General features: G+C 37.7%; 1 protein-coding gene across 21 annotated transcripts in view; it reads left to right on the top strand.

Annotated features, from left to right (window-relative positions):
* KCNMA1 (potassium calcium-activated channel subfamily M alpha 1) overlaps window positions 1–17581 on the top strand; it is a gene marked incomplete at both ends in the record, with an annotated part of 759101 nt that overhangs the window by 735461 nt on the left and 6059 nt on the right. For 11 of the 21 annotated variants that reach the window (XM_080693568.1, XM_080693563.1, XM_080693576.1 and 8 more), the window contains 4 exons: window positions 9326–9520; window positions 11373–11491; window positions 13806–14030; window positions 16404–16432. In XM_080693568.1, coding sequence (XP_080549694.1) covers window positions 9326–9520; window positions 11373–11491; window positions 13806–14030; window positions 16404–16432 — 568 coding nt within the window. Of the gene's footprint in view, window positions 1–9325; window positions 9521–11372; window positions 11492–13805; window positions 14056–16403; window positions 16433–17581 lie in introns of those variants that run through there. The other 10 variants (XM_080693567.1, XM_080693570.1, XM_080693566.1 and 7 more) reach the window with 2 other exon arrangements.

Here is a 17581-nt window from a genome sequence, read left to right as displayed (position 1 = left end):
GAGATTAAAAGTTTTAGATGTATTTTCTTGAGGTTATTTGTGACCACATTTTTTTTGCCTGTAACTATATTTACATAATACTTCCTTTTTGTTGTTTTAGAAATTTAAATATATTTCCATAGTAGAAATTATATGAAATAAATTAAATTATACAAAAAAATCCATCAAAACTGTCACCAAGAATTTGGAAGATTTTTGAGTACTGCTTACAGTCATTTTTACACAAACAAATATATCAGTGTAGGTATGCATTTTAACATCAATTTTGAGTGGTCATTTTTTTTAGTATCCTGTGTTTTCTTAACGTTTGCACATATGGTAGTCATGTGGTTGTATAATTTTCTACTTGTTACCAAGTTCTTGAGAATTTTTTCAAATAGCCAGTTTCCCCAAAAACCTATATTGAATGAATTTTTTCTCCATGTTGTTTGACACTTTTCTTATCATATTAAGAAATAGAGTGGCTCACTCTTTCTACAAAGGGCCAGATGGTAAATAGTTTAAGCTCTTGAGTCTTAATCACAACTAAACCCTGTTATAGTTGGACCAAAGCAGCCAAAGACAATATATTAACAAATGACATGTCTGAGTCCCACTAAAAGTTTATCTAAAAAAAATACAGGTGGCTGGGGCTGATTTGGTTCAGAGCTTAGATTTGCCAATTCCTACATTAAGATCTTGTAGCAACTAGAGAATTATTCTTGTAAATTCATTCTGATTGGTTGAGCTTCTGATTTTTACCATTATCTTTTGGGAAATCTTCAAAATTTACCATAAACTTGAAGAGAAAATATTGTTAAGTCTCTTTACAAAGGGAACTTAATATGATTTGCATCTAGATTTTTAAAATCCATTTATATTAGGCATATAAATTAAACATATATTAAACTTAAATTTTTTTTTTGTGTGTGTGTGTGTATGGTACTGGGATGGAACCCATGGATACTCTCTCTACCTCTGAGCTACACCCTCAGTCCTATTTTTTTATTCTTTATTTTGAAACAGGGTTTCACTAAGTCTGGAAGGGCTAAGTTGCTAAGTTGTTGAGGCTGGCTGTGAATCTACAATCCTCTCATCTCAGCCTCCGAAGTATTGATAAGATAGGTATAAGCCACCATGCTCAGCTTAAAGTTTTATCAGAAAAAAAAAACACATTATAATAATGCCTACTTTATATGTTATAAAGCACAGACTTACTTTTTTCAAATGTTTTTTCCTACCTCCTTATAGATGGGTATTCTTTGGCTTATCATTTAAAATAAAAGTTATTCTTGTTCATATGCCATGACTGTGGTATTAAAGAGAACTTTGCACTATACTCTCCTTCTGAATTTTGTGGATTTTTTTTAGTTATATTTGTAATTAGCTTAATTTATTTTCAAGATTTCCTGGCTTTATCAACTCACTAAATATCATTTTGTTATTTTATGGAGTGATTCTTTACTATTTCACCATTATTTTTCTTAGGAAAAAATAAAAGATATTAGAATGGTTAGCTTTATTTATTATAATTCTTTTGTATTTAATAGCATTTATGGCTCTGACTATCGTTTCTGCTTCAATCTATGACAGTTTTAGATGACATTTTAAAATACTATTTAATTTCTAAATACTTTCCAGTCTAAGCTTGATTCTCATCTTGACCTGCTAAGTATTTAAAACAGACTTTGAAGTGCTAGATATTTTCTTTTGCTTCTACTAGATACTGTCTGTAAAAAAGTTGTAGTTTGCCAGGCATGGTGGCTTATCTTTGCTATAATCCCAGTATTTGGGAGGCTGAGACAGAAGAATTGCAGGTTTGAAGCCAACCTCAGCAACTTAGTGAGACACTGTTTCAAAAGAAAAAATAAAAATAGGGCTGAGGGTGTAGGTCAGAAGGTAAAATGCTCCTAAATTCAATTCCATATACCCCCAAAAAGAGAGAAATTATAGCTTTATTATAAAGTTAGCTATTATCAATATAAAGTTAGCTAACTTAATATATTTTAAAATTTCTTTTTGAAATGTGTTTTCCTATGCTTTTTTTCTGTTTATCTTTTGTAAAGCTATCTGGATGTAATTTTAATTTTTTAGTATTTTTGAAAGTCTTTGCCACTTTATAGGATTATTTAGCTATTTTATGCTTAGTTATATTATATATAATGCTATCTATAATATTGCATTATGATTATGATTGTTACATTTTTAAAATTTATTTTTGTACTGGGACTAGAACCCAGGGACAATCAACCTCTGAGCTATACCCCCAGCCCTATTTTATTTTTTATTTTGAGATAGGGTCACACTAAGTTTCAAAGGTCCACATAAAGTTGTTGCTTGGCCACAAATCTGTAACCCTCCTGTCTGTGATTACAGGCATATATCACCATGCCCAGTATAAATGCTTTTAGAGTAATTGTTTTCTTTTATTATCCAACTTTACCATATGGTTATATTTTATATGCTTATTTTATCTAGTGAAGTATATATCTTCTAGTCTATTTTTAACTATAGTCAATTATTACCTTCTATAAATATAGTTAAATCTATGTTTTCCAACTATTATTATCTAAAAAATCTGGTAACTTTTGAGTCTTCCTTGTACAAAATCAGGCAATTTTCATGCCTTTATTTCCATTGTTTTCCTATCTAATCTTTCTGATTTATAAAATAATTCTAAACCAAGCATGGTGGCGCAATTTTGTAATCCCAGTACTTGGGAGACTGAGACAGGAGGACTGCAGATTCACGACCAGCTTCAGCTTCTTAGTGAAGCCCTCCACAACTTAGCAAGTCCATTTCCAAATAAAGAATAAAAAATAGAGCTGGGGGATATATCTCAGGGCAGAATGCCCCTAAGTTCAATCCCAATACTACAAAAAATAAAATAAAATAAATTTTAATAATACTATACTAGTAGATAATTTTTTTGTTTTATATTTTTCTTTTAATAATTAATTTTAGATTTGCACATTATTATTATTATTATTATTATTATTATTATTATTATTTATTATTATTATTACTGTGGTTTCTGGAAACCCTTCTACCTCTGGGCTACATTCCCAGACCCATTTTTATATTTTTATTTGGAAACAGGGTCTCTTAAGCCAGCAAGGCTGGCTTCGAACCTGTGCTATCCTCCTGTCTCCGCCTCCCAAAAGTGGGGATTACAAGCATGCACTACCACGCCTGGCTAAATTTGCACTCTTCTGAATAATGTATACAAGTCTTTTAAGAGTCTATGTTTAATATATTTTACCTGTATTTTAAAATCAAATTAACACATGTTTAATTAAAAGTTTTAAATTTTTTTTAAGAAATCCAAGTTTTCTTTCTGATTATTCTTTTAAATAAAACAATAAATATGAATAGAATCAAAGGTTGCTTATAAGGACTCAAATGCTTATAAACACTCAAAAATTCACAAAATATCTATATTGCCCTTGCAAAATCATTGGCAATTTAACTGCATGTAGAATTCTTGGGAAAAAAATGATGTCCTTTCAAACATAGTTGACATCTCTTTTTTGTTTTCTATAGGAGCCTTAGGTTAGTTGTTTTTTTTTTTTTTACTGAATTATTTTGGGTGATTTTTTTTCATTTAATATTTTAAACTCAAATTTTCAAGGTGTAGGTGTTGGTCTATGTGTTATGTGTTATGCCCTCTTAAGTTTTGCTCACAACTTTACATTGAGAATACTTACTATTTATCAGTTTGACTTCTGTTATCTTTGTTCAACCAACATCTACAAGATTCTCTCTTATCTGTTTTAAAAAGGAGAGGAAGAATTCCAGGTGCTTTTGTGTGTGTGTGTGTGTGTGTGTGTGTGTGTGTGTGTGTGTGTGTGTACTGGGGTTTCTGGAAGCCCTTCTACCTCTGGGCTACACTCCCAGACCTATTTTATATTTTTACTTGGAAACAGGGTCTCTTAAGCCAGCGAGGCTGGCTTCGAACCTGTGCTATCCTCCTGTCTCTGCCTCCCAAGCGGGGGGATTACACGTGTGCACCACCACGCCCAGCATTCCCTGGGTGCTTTTTTTATACATAGTTAAGGACTTTTTAGTTTTACTTTCACACTGCTAATTGTTAGTGTGTGTGTGTGTGTGAGCTTTTTAGTTCTATTACTTATTGCTATTTCATAGATAAAAGTTTAGCTTTCCAAATTTAGTTTCCTCTTAGCCATTTCTTTCTTTTATTTTTTTTACTAAGATGTTAATGGACATGCAATTCACCCAAAATTTAGCATATTCACATATATGTACAACCATTTCCATTGTCAGTTTTAGAACATTTCCATCATTTTAAAGAGAAGCCTAAGCCAGGGGTGGTTGTGCACTCCTGTAATTCTGGTACTTGGGAGGCTGAGTCGGATGGTTTGGGACCAGCCTCAGCAACTTCGCAAGACTTTCAGCAACCTAGAGAGACCCTGTTTTGAAACAAAAATTAAAAAGGGCTGGAGATGTAACTCAGAGGTAGAATGCCCTTGAGTTTAATCCTCAGAATCATAAAAATAAATTAAATTAAAAAGAAAGGACAAAGAAAGAAAGGAAGTTCCTTCCCTCCCATGCCACCCTACTCCATCCACTCAACCCTAAACAACCACTAATCAACTACCTACCTCTATAGATTGGCCTTTTTAGGACATTTCATATAAGTTAAATCTCATTTAATATAATATTTTCAAGAGTCATGTTCTAAAATATATTAGTACTTCATTGCTTTATATGGCTGAATATTTGTTGTATGGTTATATATTATGCCTTCATTAGCTGATGGGCATTTTATTTGTTTCCACCTGTTGGCTCTCATGAATATACAACTAAGCATTCCTGTACAAGTTTCCCTATGGATATACGATTTCATTTCTCTTGGGTTTATACATAAGAATGGGATAACTGGGTCATATGGTAACTCAATGTTTAACCATGTATAGAACTGCCAGACTGTTCTCCAGTGTGGTCTTTCCATTTTTCATTCCTACCAACAGTATATAAAGGTTCCAATTCCTCCACATCCTTACCAGTTCTTGCTATTTTATGCCTTAATTATAGCCACTCTAGTGTAAAATGATATCTCAATTTGGGTTGATTTATATTTCCCTTTGACTAGTGATATTGAACCGTTTTTCATACTCAGTAATTTTTTTGGACAGTTGGCTTGTCTTTTTGTTGTAGGAGTAAGATAATTTTTAATTGGATTCTAGACCTTTATCAAATATATGATTAACAAAAATTTTCTCTTATTCTGCAAGTTTTCTTTTCACTTTGTATATAGTATCCTTCAAAAGATAAAATTTAAAAATATTTATGAATTCTAATTTAGTTTTCTTTTGTAGCTTATGCTTTTGGTTCATATCTAAGTACCTGTTTCATATCACACGTCATACGTATTTACCCCTGCATTTTTTCTAAAAATTTTATATTTTATATTTCATTTTATTTTATTTTTGCAGTACTAAGGATGGAACCCAGGAGCATTCTACCTCTGAGCAACACCCCCAGCCCTATTTATTTTTTATTTTGAAACAAAGCCTCACTGAGTCGCAAAGGGTCTCACTCAGTAGCTGTCCAGAACCACAATCCTCCTGTCTCAGCCTCCCAAATGCTTCATTTAGGTCTTTGATAAATTTTGTTACTATTCTTCATATGGATGAAAATAATATGCCCAACTTTATTTTTTGTATGTGGATACTCAGTTGCAGCAAAATGTCATTTGTTTAATAGATTCTATTCTTCATTGAAAGGTCTTGGCATCCTCATTGAGAATCAACTCATCTGGCTATTTGGATTTTTTCTAGACTCTCAGTTCTATTCTGTTGTTCTGTATATATGTCCTTATGCCATTATCATACCATCTTGTTTACTGTAGTTTTATAAGATATTTTAAAATCAGAAATTGTGAGGTCTCCAACTTTGCTTTTATGTTGTTGTTTCAGTTTTTTATAAGATTGCTTTGGCCATTTTGTACCCATTGAAATTCTATAGAATTGTAAAATCAGCTTTTCTATCTCTGCAAAAGAAATTGTATCTGGGGTTTTGATAGGTATTATATTGATTTTGTACATTGGGGATAATTACCAACTTGATAGTATCAAGATTTCCAATCCATGAACATAGGATGCCCTTCCATTTTTTTAGATCTTTTAAAATTTAATTTATTTGTTATATTTCATTGCTTTCAGTATACTAATCTTGCCCCTCTGAATATATATTGTATTCTTTTTATGCTGTTTTATGTAAAAATATTTTTTAATTTCATCTTTATATTGCTCATTGAAAATATATAAAAATACAATTGATTTTTGCATATTGGTCTTCATCTTGCAAGTTTTCTGAATCGTTATAATGATTTGTAGTGGCTTCCTTAGTATTTTCTATACACAATATTGTGTCATCTGTAAATGGAGATAGTTTCACTTTTTTCAACATAAATGCCTTTTATTTCTTTCTGGTTCTAACTAGACCTTAAAAGCACAATGTTGAATGGAAGGTATGAGAGCAAATTCCTTGTTTTGTTCCTAATTTTAAGGAGAAGGATTATATCTTTTATCGTTAACCTTTATGTAACCCACAGATTTGCTATATATGCCCTTTATGAGGTTGAAGAAGTGCTGTTCTATTCACACTTTGTTGAGTGTGTTTGTCATGAACAGATATTGAATTCTTTTAACTATGTGTTATATATATATACACACACATATACATATATTTAATTTTATTTATTTATTTTTTTTGTGGTACTGGAGATGAAATCCAGGGGCATTCCACCTTCAAGCTATACCCCTAGCTCTACTTTTGATTCTTTTATTTTGAAACAAGATCTCACTAAGTTGCAGAGGGCCTCACTAAGTAGTTGAGGCTGTCTGAACTGCTTTCTTCAGGTCTTAGCATCCCAAATGCTCGGATTACAAGTGTGCTCCACCACACCTGGCTCTGTTACATATATTTAATTTTAATATCTTGCATTAAAAATAACTGGATAGGAAGTCAATTTTTTTATTTTGTATTTTGCTTCTTGTAATATATACTCCATATTTTTTTAAAGTTATTTTGATCTCATAATAAATGCTTCCTAAGTTTTTCTTGTTTTTTTTCTAATAACTATGTAAGTGGTCAACGGACCTTTTTTCCTTAAATCTTGAAAATGATTCCATTTTGAAAAATATTTATTTATGCTCATTTTCCCCCACTGTTTATATTTGAGAAAGAGGAGGAAGTTGTTCAGTATAGGTCAGAGAATTCTTCCATCCTTCCTTACATGCTGTCAGAATTCTCCCCTTGGTCTTGATCTACAATGGTCATTATAATGCAAAGAAAGCTTCCTTATCAAAGTTCTATGTCCAGTTTTCACCTACTTAATGTGTCATGCAGGGCTGAGGGGTGGTTTCCTGCTACTAATGATGGGTTGTTTGTCTGTAGAGAAAAGGATTTACCTGAAGAAACTTGAGGAAATGTTTGCATATGTGCCCTCAACCAATCTTCACTAGAGCACCATGTTGGTGGCCCCTTCTGCTACTATCCCATCCCAGGACACAGGCTCTGGGGACCTTGCTTATGTCTGAATCTAGAGGGAGCCTGACAGTGCAGGCAGATGAGAATTAACAAGTTCAAGAGTGAAAGGAAATGGTCTTGGGTTTTGGCCTCCAAGCCCTGCAGCAAAAACACAAACAGAAAAAAATTGAAAATTGATGGAAGACTGGGAATGAGGCTGACTGTTCCTCTCATCAGCCAAGGCCCTGTGTCTCTATATCAGGCCCTAAGTGTTCATCAGAGCTTTCTGTGCTACAAGTCCTGTTCTCAGTTCCTCAGGTGTATTTGGTTTTAGTATCCCCATAGCCACTCTGTTGTTCCATTTTACAGATCATGACACTGAAACAAACAAAAAAAATTAAATAATTGCCCAAGGCCACCCAACTTCCAAAAGGTAAAGTCAGCATTAAACCTGCATCCCAACTTCGATCCCTTAACCACTCTAACTGCATTTTCCTCTTTAGGCATCCTTGTTCTGCTTGTCTGCCCCAGGGCACGGCTGAACCAACTCTGAGTATAAATTCTCCTTAGGGCCTGGCAGTCTATAAATAACTTTCCTAGTTTCCTTTGCAGTTGAAATTTGGTATGACTTTGGGCATTTTTTGTGAATATTTCAATGAGCCAAATGAATCCAGCCCCACTAGCAACTATCACTGTAACTCAGAAGTCCCCATGGAGTTCTTTGCATATAAACTTGATCTTAATGGCCAAGCTTATTTTCCGGATGAGAACATCGAAACCCAGAATGAGTAGACAACCTCCCCCAAGACACAGAATTAGCAGTGGCACAGAATGGATGAGGACTCATCCATTGGTTTATTCCCCACTATCCTGCCAGGTAAACTTGCCAAAAAGCTGCTAAAGTAAAACTGCATCTGTCTTTCCTAACCTGCTCCCAAAGGCACATAGATCTTCAAAAGCCACAGGCAAGACTTGATTTGATTTGATTTAGCCTGTTTGATTTCTTCTTGCGCAGGAAAATGGAATGCACACCTTTAACTGATACTTTCTCAAATTAGGCTAGGTGACAAATGTCTTCTTAAGCTCTTTTATTTGTCATCTTATTAAATTTTTTAAAACTCCCTTTGTTTTCTTCCCAACAGACCTGTTACACTTCAGATCTGAGACAAATGTACACTTAGAGGGAAAGTTCTTTAATAAGCTATGTTTGACTGAGACTTACTGAGGTTATTTTTAAAAACAAAAACCAAAGGATACACACCAGGATACTGACCTCATTATATATTTATCTGGCTTATTTATTGATAGGGACTTCTGGGTTAGACTTTTATCAAAGCATAAGATAAATTGTTGGGTGTGTAGCATTCGTGATTCTCTGGGTGTCTCATTCCTACACAGAAAGAAAATTTGCCTTTTGTGGGGAGGTGGCCTTTTGGCGCATGGGTGGCAGACCTTCAGAGGCGGCCCTGCTTAGGGTAGCAGCCAAGGCAGGCTGGGTTTTATTACATACTGTCCAAAGTCCCCAAGTTCACACATAGATATGTGGAGGCAAGGCAGTGTTTGCACCCCTACCAACACCGATTATGGTAAACACCAATTATCTAGGCTTTTGCCCTTAAAAAAAAAAGTCCTCTGAATTGGTTTCTTCAAAGTCAGGCTCTCGTGGAAGAGCCAAGCAGGAGAAAAGAATGGAATAATTGGAGGCTGCTGTCTTTTCACTTCCCACATAAAATTTTCTGAAGAGACAGGCCAGAACTTTAAACAGGAGATAGAGGGGAAAGTTGTAATTTGGATGTCGGCTGCTGTGACTTTTGGGTGTTTGCTTAAGGATGTTCTCCCCCTCTCTCCACAGACGTACTTCAATGACAATATTCTCACCCTAATACGGACCCTGGTGACAGGAGGGGCCACGCCGGAGCTTGAGGCTCTGATTGCTGAGGAGAATGCACTTCGAGGGGGTTACAGCACCCCCCAGACGCTGGCCAATAGGGACCGCTGCCGCGTGGCCCAGTTGGCTCTGCTGGATGGGCCCTTTGCAGATTTAGGGGTGAGCTGAAGGCCCAAAGGATACCTGAGCCCAAAGTGAGGGGAAAGCTTGGTCTGGAAATACTTGCTGTCCACCAGTCACCTGCCTTTCTCTCTCCTACTAGAAATAGACGATATGTATGGGTTACTGTAGGTCAGTCACTATGCTTTTGCTTTTACCTCTCATGGAAGCCTTTTGAAAGGCTCAATTACCACACTCTCATAGGCAGCTGAGGCCCAGAGAGCTGGAGGGCTGGCCCTCTCAGGAATTCACACCAAGGCAGCTTGCCACAGAGCCTGTGGGCTGTCTCACTCCCTGGTATTCTCCCTGGGGATCTCTTCTCCAGGATGAGAGGCAGCAGGTGATACCAAATTCCAGCCAGGGCTGGGAAACATTTGCACAGATTTAAGCATAGCTCAGGACAACTCCACCTGACTCTACATTAATAGCACATAGACATGCCCCGTGCCACCCCCAAGATCTGAGATTCTATATCCAAGATAACCCAGGTACTGGTTATTTTCAAAGCATGAAGGGAGTTGTGTGCATCCAGAACCACTGGTCACACAAACAACCTCTAGAGAGGACCCTTAGTGCATCTAATTCAAAACCTAGGTCTTGTAATTCCTTGGGTGGGACCCAATCACCCTACCCATCCTCCCTTTTACCAGAGTGACCTTTTTCCCTTTGGGTTCTTTGCACCAGCCTGGGTCAGGCACTTGATAGAAGAATGTAGCCTCGACCAACCCTTATTCCCAGCCCACCCTGCAGATGTGTTTAAGGGACTGAGCTATGAGTCTTAAGAACCTATAAACCTGTTACACAGACAGTAGTATTGCCTAGAAAGTCCAAGAGTGGAAAAAGAGTCAAGAAAAGGCTCTTTTTTTTTTTCCTCTGAAACACTCATGTCTACTTGTAACCCATTTTAGCTTGGTTGTGGGCTGGGACTTAAGTGAGACTGAGGGTTTTTATCTGTTTTTAAAGAAAACTACTATAACTAGTAGCGTTTTACCTATCATTTACTTACTTAAATAGAATAAAGACTTTAAATAATGGCTACGATTTAGTCCCATTTGTGCTAATATAATGCCCATGTGAAAATTTCAGAGACAAGGAATACAAATAGAGTCTCTTTATTTGCAGTAGAATCATTTCATGGTGTCCCTCCTGTAATGTCTACCTGAAGCCACCTGCCTGCCGAAGCCAGTGTGACTGAAGCCACAAGAAGGCCTTGGCTTTCACTTCCCTAGGCCGGCCCTAGGAAGGAGGCTGTGAATTGATTAGGACTGTGAATCCCAGTTATTCTGCCTGCTCCTGGGGAAATACATTCTCTTCAACTTTTCGGCTCTGAGTTCCGCAAATTGTGCTTTTCACACAGTCCTTCCTGAAAGAGTCTGTCACATAGGGCCTGGTGGGGTCTGTTCTCCTTGCCATGCTTTTCATTATCACTGGGGCAGTTTTGACAACACGGTCAGATCACAGTGGCCACAGCTGAGCTGGGGTGAAACATAATCACTGTTTGGCAGAACTGGTTTCTTCTCCTCAACTGAACATACATCTGAGACCCTCGAGCTTTACACCCTCACTTCAAGTGTGGGAAAGCCAGTCTCCACAGAGCTCTCATTACTGTGGGTGGAAGATTGGAGGGACACCAGAAAAAATACCCATTGCTGTCTGATCCTTAAAATCATCTCAATCAGTACAGACAGCTAACCATGTTGACTTCTTCAGCCATAGTCACCTGGCACAGACCCTCCACCTCAGGAGACTACAAAATAAGCTTTTATATATAAAAAAAATGTTCTTTTCCCCTTGGACCTCAACTTCCAAGGCAAATGAAAGTGATATTTCTCTGTTCTGTTTTGACTCCCAGGATGGTGGTTGTTATGGTGATCTGTTCTGCAAAGCTCTGAAAACATATAATATGCTTTGTTTTGGAATTTACCGGCTGAGAGATGCCCACCTCAGCACCCCCAGCCAGTGCACAAAGAGGTGAGTGTTCCTCTTCCACCACTCCTCCCAAATACAGAGGTATGGATGCCCCCTCCTGTCTCCTACTTAAAGGCATCATGTACACACTCTCGATGTACTCTGTCCACATTCAGTCTGACACTACTGGAACTTACAGGAGACATTTATCTTTAATTAATTGACAGTGGATGTGAAGACATTGTGGGAAGAATTCAAGTTTCCTAAAATATTTTTGTCACCCAATTATAAAAATTGGAATAGAAGTTTCTCTTCCAAGCTCTACTACTGGAATCACCTCCATTGGTAGCTAGAATAAAATTATTTCACATTGCTAGTGTTTAAGATAAATGGTTCCTGGGCTGGGATGCAGCTCAGTGGCAAAAGCACCTGCCTTGCAGCTGTGGCACTCTGAGTTTGATCCCCAGTTCCAAAAAGACAAAAAAAAAAAAAAAAGACCCTGAAAAAAAGGCAAATGGCTCCTTTGATGTATCTTGGGATTCTATATTTTTACTTCATACATATATTTACTTGACTTGCTCTTTTACTTTTATATTTTTATTTTTAATAAAATTGTATATTCTCACCTTAAGCAGAAAAATAACAGTTTGGGTGTTGCTGTTGCTGGTTGTATTTTTTCTAAGATGCATTAAAGTAAATACATGGCAGGCAAAAATTAAAAGTATAGCCAGGCATCATGGCGGATGCCTGTAATCCCAGTACTTGGGAGGCTAAGATAGGAAGATTGTGGTTTAAGGATAGACTCAGCAACTTATTGAGACTCTCAGCTACCTAGTGAGATCCCATTTCACACACACACAAAAAAAAACAAAAAAGGGTTGAGGATATAGTTTGAAGGTAGTATGTTCCTGGGTTCAATCTCCAGTACTGAAAAAAAAGAGTATATCTTAGAAAGAATCACCCAAATCAATGTGTCTGTATACTATACTCTAGGAAAGAATGCTATAGATGTGTTTCTCAGCCCTGCATATTATAATCACCTGAGGGGCTTTTAAAATAGCAGCGAATTACTCTGATTTAACTGGAGTATGAAGAAACTCTACATATATGAATTTAAAAACATAAATTGTTATATATTTAATGCCAAGGAATTATGGCATACAGCCAAAGCAAACAATTGCTGCAGACCAGTGGATTCCCAAAATGTAGCTAGAGCCTGAGAATTACCTGCAGAGCTTATTAGAAACAAATTGCTAGACCTCAGACTCACAGCTTCCATTCCATAGATCATGTGGGGTTGCTTAATAACTTGCATTTTAAGAGGTTCTTAGGTGGTGACGATCAGCCTGGCCTGGGGACCACACTTTGAGACCCATCACTGTACAAGAAGCCCAGTGATTACTGTAGTCATGTCTGGTGTTAAGTATAGAAAATCTGATCCAGTTGAGGAGAACAATGATGCAGGACCAAGAAATAGGCAGAGAGGAGATTTGTATTCTTCCCTATAGTAAATCTCCCACCATCTTGATCTTTAAAAGGCAAGGAGCTGGGTGTGGTGGCACACACACACACTTTTTTTTTTTTTCCGAGCTACACCCCCTGCCCTGTTTTTTATTCTTTATTTTGAAACAGGGTCTCACTAAGTTGCAGAGGGCCTCACTGTAAGTAGCTGAGGCTGTCTGTGAACCGCGATCCTCCAGTCTCAGCTTTCCTCAATGCTGGGATTACAATCGTGCGCCACCATGCCCGGCTGGCACATGCTTATAAGCCCAGTACTTGAGAGGCTGAGACAAGAGGATCACAGGTTTACAGCCAGCCTCAGCTATTTAGTGGGGCCCTCCAAAACCCAGTGAGACCCTGTTTAAAATAAAGTATTAAAAATAGGGCTGGGGGTGTAACTAGGAGGTAGAATTCTCCTGGGTTCCATCCCCAGTACCGGAAAAAAAAAAAAAAAAAAAAAAGGAAAGAAATGAGAACTATCTAAAGAAATACTGAGCAATGGGAGACGAAGATCTTATGATGTCTTATGATTTGTCATTTTGTCATCTCTAGCAGTTGAGTTATTCAGGATTTCTAGGGAACTTAGTCTCAGATGGAAAGGGACATGTGGACCCCAGGAGGAGCAGTTAGGTTGTTTTATTATTTTCTCTGATTCACTATTTCTGCTGGGGCTCCTGGATGGCTGCCTCTGTCAAATTAAACAGAAGAGGATTTATTTGAACTTGGGAGAGGATTTCAAAGCATTAGTCCAAGGTAGATGAACAGCTTATTGATTCTCTACCAACTTGAGCAATAGGGCAGTGCCTTTTGTCTCAGGGAGGTGAAATTCTCCACCCAGTCATCGTCCTGCTGTGACATTTTTGCTGTCTCTGCCTAGGTACGTCATCACCAACCCACCCTACGAGTTTGAACTTGTGCCGACGGACCTGATCTTCTGCTTGATGCAGTTTGACCACAACGCCGGCCAGTCCCGGGCCAGCCTGTCCCATTCCTCCCACTCATCACAGTCCTCCAGCAAGAAGAGCTCCTCAGTCCACTCCATCCCGTCCACAGCGAACCGGCAGAACCGGCCCAAGTCCAGGGAGTCCCGGGACAAACAGAAGTACGTTCAGGAAGAGCGGCTTTGATGTGTGTACCCACCGCCACCATGTGTGAAACTGTACCCGCCACTCATTTCCCCAGCTGGTGTTTCCAACAGAGAAACTTCCCCTGTTCCCCCCTGTAGCCCTCCCCTCCCTTTTTTTACACATATTTGCATATGTATGATAGTGTGCATGTGGTTGTCATTTTTATTTCACCACCATAAAACCCTTGAGCACAACAGCAAATAAGCAGACGGACCAAAAGTTATTTATGATTCTAAGGGAAAAAGAACCCAAAGGCATGCTCCAGACATAAATAGCTCACTGCAGGGAATGAGTTCACAGATTAGGAAGGAGCACTGGTGATCAAAGTCAGTTAGGCAAAGCGAGTTTATTTCATGTACAAGAAAAGTTTATTCTGATATATCAAGATTATCAGGGTGCTTGGGTTTTGATTTTTTTGTTTGTTTTTCTTTCTCACGCGCGTACTCTCTTTTTTTATACACACACACACACAATCAGTTAGCACATGTTTATCTGAAACGAGCAACCAAAAGCAATGAAATGTATTGATTGTTTCCACTCTCTGGGCTGAAGTATTGCAAAGCATTTGAAAAGCTTTCATGGTTTGTGTAGATGATTATTAAGCACCTGCTTGTTGCAAGAAAGCTTCAGAGATTTTTTTAGTTACTCACCAAGGCCTTTCGTCCCAGAGCTTGCTTCCTTTGGGAGTTTATATGAACATTTTTAACCTTAATACAAAGGAAAGAATAGTATTCCACGTGTGGATATATCAAATCCTAGTCCTTTAAGTGAAAAGAGGTTTGATTGCATATTAAATTGTTATTCTGTCTCCTTATGCTGCCATATGAATAGCTATTTTTTCTTTCACTTTTGACATTTGGGATGAAAAGCCATATGTATCATAAATATCAGATGTAAGTCATTAAAAACTGCCTTCCTGGGACTTTTACATCTTTTAAAAGGTGAAATACTTACCTTATGTACAGAATAAATAATGCTCAGGAAAGAGCAAGTATTTTTCCATGCCTTCTCAGGGGACCTTTTGCTCCCCTGTGTTTGACTAGCGAGGACCTCAATGCCAAGTAGGAGCAAGGGCTGGAGTGATGGTGGAGGGAGAGGAAGACAAGCCCAGCAGCTGATATGTTTTGGTAGGAACTTACATGCTAAATAAATCAGGAAGTAGGAGGATTGAGCCACAGTTGGTGCAACAAAGAAAAAGAAAGCCAGAGGCCACTTTAACTTGGTGGCACAGCTGCATGATGCTGGCTGTCCCAAAGCAGAAAGCTGGTGGGAAAAACTTATCTCCCCACTTCTTTAATATAGCCAATTCACTCAGGAAGATGAGTGACCATACCAGGATGGGGGATAAGAAGAGTAACAGTGAGCCAAACACATTTCGATATAGTTTCCTTTCTCTCTTTCTTTCTTTCTTCCTTTCTTCCTTTCTTTCTTTCCTCTTCTTTTCTTTTTCTTTTCTTTTCTTTTCTTTCTTCTTTCTTCATTTCTCTTTCTTTCTTTCTTTCTTTCTTTCTTTCTTTCTTTCTTTCTTTCTTTCTTTCTTTCTTTCTTGACAGTAAGCATGGGAAGATAGGGAGAGAAATCCCCTTTTTCCAGTACACAGCTGTCAGATGTTTTATACTTGCACATCACACTCTAGGCAATGCAGAGTTCTTAAAAATTGGCCAATTCTACCATAACCAAATTCTTGTACGGTTATACTAGCCCTGGGCTGGTAGAAACCTATTTGAGATGTTTACTTAAATTTTTTTTTTGTTGAGTAGAATAGGGGTGAAGAGGAGTAGGGAAAGGTCGTCACAGTGGTATCATCTCAGAAAAGGTGTTTTTATGGTGAATGTTTTGGGTTTAGATCTTGGATCCCCTGCCCCCTCCAGCATGGTAGTTTTGGAGATTTGCTTGATGTGTGAATTGGCAAGCACTTTTACTGACAAAATGGTGAGGCTCAATCAGAATCTCCACCTCCCCCGCACCAAAGACAGGGGCAGTGTAGCATTTAAACCAGTAATGGGGTGGGGAATGATTGTATACATATATATTCAAATGCCTCATAAGTAGAACTTTTTCAAATTATTTTGTCCCTATATATTTTGATTTGTACATTACGTATACGTATCTCTTTATATATAACTATATATATATATATGTAAATCTATATATATGTATAATTATATATACATATCCCCTTGTTTGAGATTATGAAGAGCTCTTCATGCATTCTTTGCAAAAGAGGTATAAAGTTACACCCTCAGAACATTTATAACTATAAGAATGTGCCAGTTAAAGTGCTCAACAGGAAATATGACAGTTTAAAAGCATTGTAAAACTCACATAGCTTACTTCTCTCTCTAAAGTGCAACAAGGATGAATAGAATGGGCCAAGGTATGACAATTAATGGTTCTGCATGACCTAGCCACTGCTGGGGGTTTTCTTCTATAACGTTGTCCTTGTGAAAAATTTTGTGAAATTAAAAAAAAGGAGTTACAAATTTTATTCTGTTATTGGTTTGTTTATTTTTATTTATATCATTCTGTTTGTGGTTTTATTTCTTTTGTTTTGCTTTTCCCCTCCTCCCCTTTTCCCTTTCCTCTTCTTCCCTTCCTTCTTCTTTCTTCCTCTACCTTCTTAATTGCTCAGTGCAATGAGGCTATGCTGCTGCTATGGCTAGATTCCTTAGAGTTTGTTTTGGTGTTCCTGGGTTTGGGGCTGGGTAATCTGTGGGGAACTTCTCTCCATCTGGCTTGCCTTCAAATCTGCACGTGGCCTCCCTGCCCACCTCGGTACCTTGCTCCAAGTCCAAAAGCATTTTCCCATTGAGAAGCCCAGCTTCCTTCACTCCCCTCATTACCACCACCCCGACCCAGCCCACAGCAGTCTGTTCACATCTCTGTGTTTATCTTGGCAAGATCCACCAAACCAAATGATGATTCCAGTTGATAAACTTTTCTGGAAAATATCCACAGCTATTCCATTTGGCAAACCTGCTTCTCTGTGACTATTTTGTCCTCCTTTTATTTAAACCAGGAGGGTTATTAATGGAAAAGGCATTGTTCTCCTTACATTTGATCAGTATGTTGACAGTTAAAACTGTTCAGCTGCATGGATCAACTTGAGAGCCCACACCCAGTTATCTGGGGGCTGATAACTCAGTCTCACTATTACCCAAATATCTCCTGCCACTAGCCTTTCAGATGTTTGTCAAATCCCAACCAGAGATTGGGCAGAAAGAAGTAAACCCAAAATGTGTTTTATATGCAATCTGTTAGTGGCTCTGATGAGATGAAATTGTGGTGGGACTGGAATGGGAACAGACTATGACATGATATGAAATTGGGGGGGTGTTCCCTGGATTCCGGGAACACAATTCCCATTGGTAAATAATTGAGAATTGACCAAAGATGGGTAATGGCATATTTGATTATGAAAAAGGTATCATGATTACTTTTATTTTTAGCTGAAATTTTTATACTTTTTTGATAGAGTTAAGATTTCTCTATAGTTTTCCCACTTGACCCCATACTTCCCCTTCCT

This window comes from Muscardinus avellanarius, assembly GCF_963383645.1.
Source record: "Muscardinus avellanarius genome assembly, chromosome: 4".
Classification (NCBI taxonomy): Eukaryota; Metazoa; Chordata; class Mammalia; order Rodentia; family Gliridae; genus Muscardinus; species Muscardinus avellanarius.
This window is presented reverse-complemented; position numbering and strand designations above follow the sequence as displayed.